The 8,412-nt window shown below is 46.8% G+C and overlaps 1 protein-coding gene across 1 annotated transcript; it reads right to left on the reverse strand.

The window, feature by feature from the left end:
• Positions 1-294: 294 nt before the first annotated feature.
• Positions 295-1,260, reverse strand: LOC142002470 (olfactory receptor 52B2-like). Its single transcript, XM_074978614.1, has one exon. The coding sequence runs from the start codon at positions 1,258-1,260 to the stop codon at positions 295-297; it is 966 nt and encodes a 321-aa protein (XP_074834715.1).
• Positions 1,261-8,412: the final 7,152 nt, after the last annotated feature.

Here is an 8,412-nt window from a genome sequence, read left to right on the forward strand (position 1 = left end):
GATGCCACCTGAAAGTGGGATTTGAGTGATCTTTGTGTGCCCACCAGCCTGGACTCAATTTCTCATATAAAAGGGCACTTTTGTCAGTGCAGTAGCATGTCAGCAGCTGGGGCAGGAGGATGCTCTTTTGGAAAGCAGGGACAGCAGAGATGAGGAAATTTCTTTCACTGGACCAACTTCTGTTCATGATAAAAGAATCTTCAAGCTCTGACAGTAAAAATACATAGCGACCACTGCTTCAATCAAAACCTGGCTAGATTTTTTAATTTACAAGGTCTTTTTCTTTTATCTCCTTTAGCTCAGGAGGAGGCCTCTACTGCAGCCTCTATAAAACACTTTCTCTATATGTTTCAGGATCTCTTTTGTTGTCACCCCATAAATGATGGGGTTTAACATAGGGGGAACAAGCACATAGAGGTTGGCCAGCAGGTTAAGAATATAACCTGGGATGATGTGTCCAAACCGGTATGCAAAATTGGAGAAAAAGGATGGTGTGTAGAACATCAGTATGACACAGATGTGAGAGTTGCAGGTGCGCAGGGCCTTGAGCCGGGCGTCCTTGGATGGGAGCTGGAAGACAGTTCTGAGGATCAGCACATACGACACAGCAATTAGGACAGCATCCAAGCCAATTGCAAAAATAGCCACAGCTACACCATACCAGAGGCTGACTGTGATGTTCTCGCAGGCCAGACGGGATAGAGCTATGTACTCACAGTAAGTGTGTGGCAGAAAGATGGTTCTGCAGAACTTCAGCCTCATCACAAGAAAAACAACAGGGAAAATGATGCAGAAACTTCTAGTAACAACTGCCAGCCCTATTTTCCCAATCACAGGCTTGGTTAGTATGGTGGTATATCTAAGGGGGTTGCAGATGGCAATATACCGATCAAATGCCATGACCATCAGGATGCCGGACTCGGAAATAAAACTGCAATGGATGAGGAACATCTGGGTCAAACAGGCAACAAAAGAAATTTCACCGTCTCTAAACCAGAAAACAGCCAGCATCTTGGGCACTGTCGTGTTCGATAATAGCAGATCAGCAGCAGCCAGCATGGAGAGTAAGAGGTACATGGGCTCATGGAGGTTCCGTTCTGTTACAATGATGAATAGGAGTAGGGAGTTCCCCAAAAGACTTCCAAGGTACACCAGGCAGAAGGGGATGGAGATCCAGGTATGAGACTCCTCCGTACCTGGGATGCCAGTCAGGATGAAGTTTACAGGAACATAGAAGGTCTGATTGTTGGCTGCCATCATCCACCATCCCGTGGAGCTTCTATTCAATTTCCAGGAGCTGAAAGGAAAATAGAAAATCAGTGAGAACTTGAGTGTCAGCCAGGACTGGAATGTATTTGGTGAGAGAAAAGACCAACCAGCAAACACTTCCTTGTGTGACAGCTGCATCTTGGGTGGGACTGTGAACCCAGACACACTCTCCTGCTTCAGAACATCTCCATTCCCAGAGAGGGAAGGTGGTTTTGATTTTTACAGCCCTGAGTTAAGCAGGGTGTCCTGCTCCTGTGGATACATTCCACAACAGAATCTCTCCTCCACATTTTTCCTGCAGTCTCTCTCCAGACTCGAGCTGTGGCTCTGGAAGTGTAAGTCGGCACATGACTTGTTCCACCTCTCTTACCCTGGTTCTACACTCATTACTGTAAAGTCACTGCCAATGCATAACATTGTGACCTTGGCCCAACACTCTAGTACACAACTAAACTCATTCATGGGCATCTCCCTTTGACTTGTGTAAAAATACTCCCCAGATCAAAGCAGTGGCTTTTCTCAGGAACTGGACAAGAGTGCTCTGTGCTGCACTACACACCTATAATGTGGTAGTTTCATTGCTCACAGATGTGAAAAAATCACACCCCTCAGCAACACTGTTACACCAACCCCACACCCTGTGTAAACACAACTAGGGCCTCTAGGGGAGGAGTTTTCATGAAATCATAGAATCCTAGGGCTGGAAGAGACCTCAGGAGGTCATCAAGTCCAGCCTCCTGCCCCAAACAGGATCAACCCCATCTAAACCATCCCAGCCATGACTATATCAAGCCAGTTCTGAAACACATCTAGTCATGGAGATTCCACCACGCCTTTAGGCAACATACTCCAGTGCTTCAACACCCTCCTGGTGAAGTAGTTTTTCCTAATATCCAACCTACTCCTCCCCTTTTTTAACTTCAGATCATTGGTCCTTGTTCTGTCATCTGTCACCACTGAGAACATTTTCTTTCCATACTCTTTACAGCCCCCTTTCAGAAAGCAGAAGGCGGTTATTAAATCACCCCTCAGTCTTCTGTTCTGTTTATCGTCTGGGAGGAAGACAAACATGGCAGATGCCATGCAGGTTACAACAGCCGACTTCTCGGTAGACATGTCACCATCCATTTTTCCCCTTTCTTCAGAGTTCCCTTCGAAGTTTCTAGTCTTGCCATGAAAGGCACAAGAGAAACGACATACAAAAAAGGGACAACTGGTATGGGGATGCCCCCAAGGTGAACTCCCAGACAAAGTTCCTGTTAGCTGCTCCTGTTCACTGCCCACAAAGCTCATTGATGATGCCTTCTTATAAGGCTGCTGGCTGGCGAGGCCTTATTTTAACTCTGTCATGAGGAAAACCCGCTCCCATTCGCTTAGGCTGTCTGCATAAACACACCACTTCAGTGCAGCTGTGCCAAGGCACTGAGTGAAGCCCAGCCATGTCCGTAGCCCTGCGACAGAGAACTACAGCTGCAGGCAGGAGAACATCGGGCTCACAGCAGCTCTTCTACTCAGTTACTCCTGAGCACCACAGTTTGCTCAGTCTGCGCCTGAACACCAGTCAAGTTCTGTGACCGCGCTGGACCCAGCCCTGAGACCCTTGTGGATATGAGGGAAGTTTCCGTGAGTGCAGCCTGGGGATTTGGGGTGAGGATGTGACAGGACTGGGGGAGATTTCAAAGGAGGTTTCCTCTGAACTGTCCCGTTAACCAACAACGGCCCAGCCCAGAGCCACTGAGTTCAACAGCCAGAGCCCCAGTGATGTGCATGGGTGAGGGTCAGTGTAACCCAGCGCCCTCGTCCTGACACGGCCCCTCAGCGCAGGGCCAGGGGCATTGGCTCAGTGCCAGGGGCTGCCGTCCTGCCCCTGCAGTCTGAGTGAGGCAGCCCCAGTCTAGCTCACCCCCTTCCAACACTGCCTCAGTGTCGGGTGTGTGCAGCCACCCCAGACAGATTCATTCCCTGCCAAGGACTCACCAGGCTCCTGCCCCAGCTGGGGATGAGCAATCGCTGCCTGGGACTTGGTCGGGAGCTGCAGGTGGTGGGGAATCCTCACTGAGCGGGGCTGAGGTTCAGGGATGTTTATACAGCTGCCCTGGGAATCCCAGGGGGTCTCAGAGCCAGCAGGGAGCCCCAGGGACCTGGCCTGTGGGACTGGTGCAGGTGGGGAAGAGCAGCCGAGAATTAACCCTTTCCTCTCCCTTGTGGCATCTGATCCTTTCTCCTTTTGTACGTTATGTGGAAAGGCCCTCATAACACAAAGTCCCCTGGCAAATTGTTCCTTTGACTTTGAAAACAACTTTCAGCTCTGACCTGACAACTCTCCACTCCACACACACCTCTAACAGAATGGGGTGTTCAGGGACCTCGTGACTCATTAGGGCCGTGTCTACACTAGCCCCTAACTTTGAAATGGCCATGCAAATGGCCTTTTCAAAGTTTACTAATGAAGCACTGAAATGCATATTCAGTGCTTCATTAGCATGCGGGTGGCTGCGACACTTCGAAATTGCCGTGCCTCGCCAACGCGCGGCTCGTCCCAATGGGGCTCCTTTTTGAAAAGACCCCACCTACTTAGAAGTCCCCTTATTCCCATGAGCAGATGGGAATAAGGGGACTTTGAAGTAGGCAGGGTCCTTTCAAAAAGGAGTCCCATCGGGACGAGCCGTGCAGGGGTGAGGCGCATCAATTTCGAAGCGCCGCGGCCACCCACATGCTAATGAAGCGCTGAATATGCATTTCAGCGCTTCATTAGTAAACTTCAAAAAGGTCATTTGCATGGCCATTTCAAAGTTTGGGGCTAGTGTAGACATAGCCTAGGATTGCTATCAGCTGCAGAACACCTGTCCAGGCAGTAGCTCAGGACATGGTGAGCTGGGGATGTACAGCCAGGGTCAGCTGTCCAGACAGGGTGAATCCCAGGGTGACCAATTGAAAATCTCATGGGATTTTTTCTCATGGGATAGTTTTCTCATGGGAGACTTTAATCATCCGGACATTTGTTGGGAGACCAATACATCAGCACACAGACAATCCAGGAAGTTTTTGGAGAATGTTGGGGATGACTTCTTGGTACAAGTGCTGAAGAAACTGACCAGGGGCTGTGCACAACTTGACCTGCTGCTCACATATAGGGAACAACTAATACGAGAAATAGAAGTGAGGAAACCTGGGCTGCAGTGACCACGAGATCATAGATTTCAGGATCTGGACAAAAGGAAGAAAGGTGAGCAGTAACATACAGACCCTTGTTTTCAGGAGAGCAGACTTTGACTCCCTGGGAGAACTGATGGGCAGGATCCCCTTGGAAACAGAGATGAAGGGGAAAAGTGTTCAAGAGAAATGGCAGTATTTTAAACAAGTCTTACTGAAGGCACAGGAACAAGTCATCCCACTGCATAGTTAGAAATGCAGACATGGTAGGCAACCAGCTTGGCTTAATGGGGAAATCCTTAGTCAGCTTAAAATCAAAAAGGATGCATACAAGAAATGGAAACATGGACAGTTGACAAAGGAGGAGTATAAACATACGGCTGGAGAATTCCGGGCAGTAATCAGGAAAGCAAAAGCACAATTGGAACTGCAGCTGGCAAGGGATGTGAAGAGTAACAAGAAGGGTTTCTAAAGGCATGTTAACAATAAACAAGTTATCAGAGAAGGTGTGGAGTCATTACTGGATGAGGGAGGTAACCTAAAGACAGATGATGTAGGAAAAGCTGAAGTACTCAATGCTTTTTTTGCATCAGTCTTCATGAACAAAGTCAACTTCCACATGATGGTCCTAGACAATGCAATGGGAAGGTGGAGGGCAGCCATCTGTGGGGAAGGAAAAAGTTCTGAGCTATCTAGAAAAACTAGATGTACACAAATCTATGGGTCTGGATTTAATGCACCCCAGGGTACTGGGGAAATTGGCAGAGGTCAGTGCTGAATCTTTGGCCATTATCTTTGAAGACTCTCGGAGATCGGTGGAGATCCCGGATGACTGGAAAAAGGCAAACATATTGCCCATCTTTAAAAGGGGAAAGAAGGACAATCCAGGGAACAAAAGACCGGTCAGCCTTACCTCAATCCCTGGGAAAATAATGGAGGGAATCTTCAAGGAATCCATTTTGGAGCACTTGGAAGAGGGGAAAGTGATCAAAAGTAGCCAACATGGATTCACCAGGGGCAAGTCCTGCCTGACCAATCTGATCAGCTTCTATGATGAGTAACAAGCTCTGTGGACATAGAGCAGTCAGTGGACGTGATATACTTTGACTTCAGCAAAGCTTTTGATATCGTCTCCCACAACATTCTTGTCCGTAAGTTAAGGAAATATCTCTGGACTATAAGAAGGCGAGAAAGCTGGCTTGATGGTTGGTCCCAACAGGTAGTGGTCAAAGGCTCAATATCTGGATGGTGGTTGGTTTCAAGCTGAGTGCCGCAAGGCTCGGTTCTGGGTCCAGTGTTATTCAACATCTTTATTAATTACCTGAATGAGGGACTGGGTTGCACCCTCAGCATGTTTGCGGATGACAAAAAACTAGGGGGAGAGGTAGATGTGTTGGAGGATAGAGAGAGAATCCAGAGTGATCTGAATCAATTGGAACACTAGGCCAAATGAAATCTGATATGGTTCAACAAAGAGAAGTGTAGAGTCTTGCACCTGTGGTGCAAGAATCACAAGCATTGTTACAGGCTGGGGACCGACTGGCTCAGCAGCAGTACGATGGAAAGGGCCCCCAGAGTTTATGGTGGATGAAAGGCTGGGTATGAGTAAACAGTGTGCCCTTGTAGCCAAGAAGGCTAACGACATACTAGGGTGCATAAGGAGGAGCATTTCGAGCAGATCTAGCAACGTAATTATTCCTCTTTATTTGGCACTGATGAGGCCACATCTGGAATATTGTGTCCAGTTTTGGGCCCCCCAGTATAAAAAGGATGTGGATTTGGTGGAGCAGGTTAAGCAAAGGGCAACAGAAATGATTAAGGGGCTGGAGCCCAAAACCTATGAGGATAGGCTGAGGGATTTTGGCTTGTTATTGAGTGTTCAGGGAGATTGAAGTGTTCTCCAACAGGTTTTTGTATCTTACCATTCCTGATGTCTGATTTATGGCCATTTATTCTTTGAGGTAGAGAAGGTCCAGTCTGGCCAATGTAAAATGCCGTGAGGCATTGCTGGCACATAATGCCATATATGATGTTGGTAGACGTGCAGGTAAAGGCGCCCCTGATGGTATGGGTGATGTTAGCTCCTGTGATTATATCACTGGTGTAGATATGGGAGCAAAGTTGGCAGCAAGGTTAGTTGGAAGGATTGGTTCCAGGCTTAGAAATACTGTGTTGTGGTCTATAGTTACTGGTAGGAATTTGTTTAAGGTTGACAGGCTTGAAACTGGGAGGCAGCCTGGGGGAAAGTGATCAAGAGTTCATGATTCTAGGGGATGGTAGGAGAGAGACCAGCAGCTGAACACAATGGATTTCAGGAAGGCAGACTTCAGCAAACTCAGGGAAATGGTACTTATGGTCTTAACCATGATGTGAGAAATAAACAACAAAATGTCTGTGGCAACTTATAGGCTAACAGATATTTTGTAGCCTAAACGTTCATGGGCAAAGACCCACTTCATCAGATACAAGAAGCTGGTCTTTGCCCATGAAAGCTTATGCTCCAAAACATCTGCTAGTCTAGAAGGTACTACAGGACTTCTTGTTGTTTTTGAAGATACAGACTAAAACAGCCATTTCCCTGATGTGAGAAAAGGCACAGCTACCACCCAGCCCTTTCAGTCAGGCCTGGTGGGTATCAGCTAGCTACTTCCAGGAGTTGTACAGGGCTTGCCCTGATCCCACTGTGGTGCCAATGTAAGACTAAAAGCTAGAATGAACGTCCTAATGGGCTGGATGGGTCCCACTTGGCTTAGTATGCCCACAACAGGCTACAAACATAAATGGGAAGGGAAAAAAAAACAATTTCCAACACATTAGAGGAAAGAGAAAGACCATGAATATAAGAGGCCATTATTTAGTGAGGACTGAAAAATAACAGGAAATGCCCAAAATGCAGAGGTGCTTGATCATATCTTTACCCTAGTTTTCCCCAAGATGGCTGGTAGGAACTGAACACGTAATTTCATGAATGCCAATGAAAACAGGGTAACACAGGCTAAAATGGGGAAAAAACTAGTTAAAATTAATAAGAGAAATCTGACATCTTCAAATTATTAGGATCTAAGGAAGTGGGTCATAGAACACTGAAAGAGCTGATGGAGGAGCCATTAATGATTATCTTTGGAAAGTCGTGGAAGGCGGAAGAGATTCCTGAAGATGAAAAAAGGGCAAATATAACCCCCAGCTATAAAAAAGAAAAGTGAGGAAAACCTGGGAAACCAGAAACCTGTTGGCTTAACTTCTGTATCTGGAAAGATAATGGAGCACTGAGTCCAGTTCTTGGCATCACATCTCAGGAAAGATTTGGAGAAACTTGAAAACGTCCCATGAAGAGGAACAATGACTAAAATCTTGACCTGTGAGGGCAGATATTTGTAAAATGCTTTTGTTTAGTCTGGAAAAGGAAAGCTTGAGAAGGGACATGTTTAGATTTTCAAGTACCAAAAAAGGTGGTACAAGGAGAGGGAGAAAAGTTCTTCTTTAGCCCTAATGCAGAACAAGGAACAATGGACTTCAATTGCAGCTAGGAAGATTCAGGCTGGACATTATGGAACACTTCTGAATTGTTGGTGTGGTTAACCTCCAGAATAAATTGCCTGGGAAGATTGTGGAAGCTGAATCGTTGGAGATACTTCAGGGCAGATTGGACAAACACCTGTCAGGGATGGACTAGATAGGAATTCCTCTTGTTGTGAGTTCTGGTGGCTGAATTAAATGATTTTGGAAGGTTCTTTGAATTACCAGGTTATTCCCATTCTACACATGGGCAAGCTGAGCCAGAAGAAGGTCCCGTGATTTGCCCAAGGCAGAGTATGAGGATAGAAATGAAATCTCCAATGGGCTATTCCTGATTCACAGCCTGAAAATATTTGATCCAGGGGCTTCCTCTCCCTGATATGGAGACACTCTCCCCTGAGGTTCCATGACTGGTCTAAGGAGAGAGGACCAGTTCTCTCTACTTTCAGTGACGTACAGTGGAAGCAGGAGGTG

Source organism: Carettochelys insculpta, chromosome 1, assembly GCF_033958435.1.
Source record: "Carettochelys insculpta isolate YL-2023 chromosome 1, ASM3395843v1, whole genome shotgun sequence".
In the NCBI taxonomy this organism is placed as follows: domain Eukaryota; kingdom Metazoa; phylum Chordata; order Testudines; family Carettochelyidae; genus Carettochelys; species Carettochelys insculpta.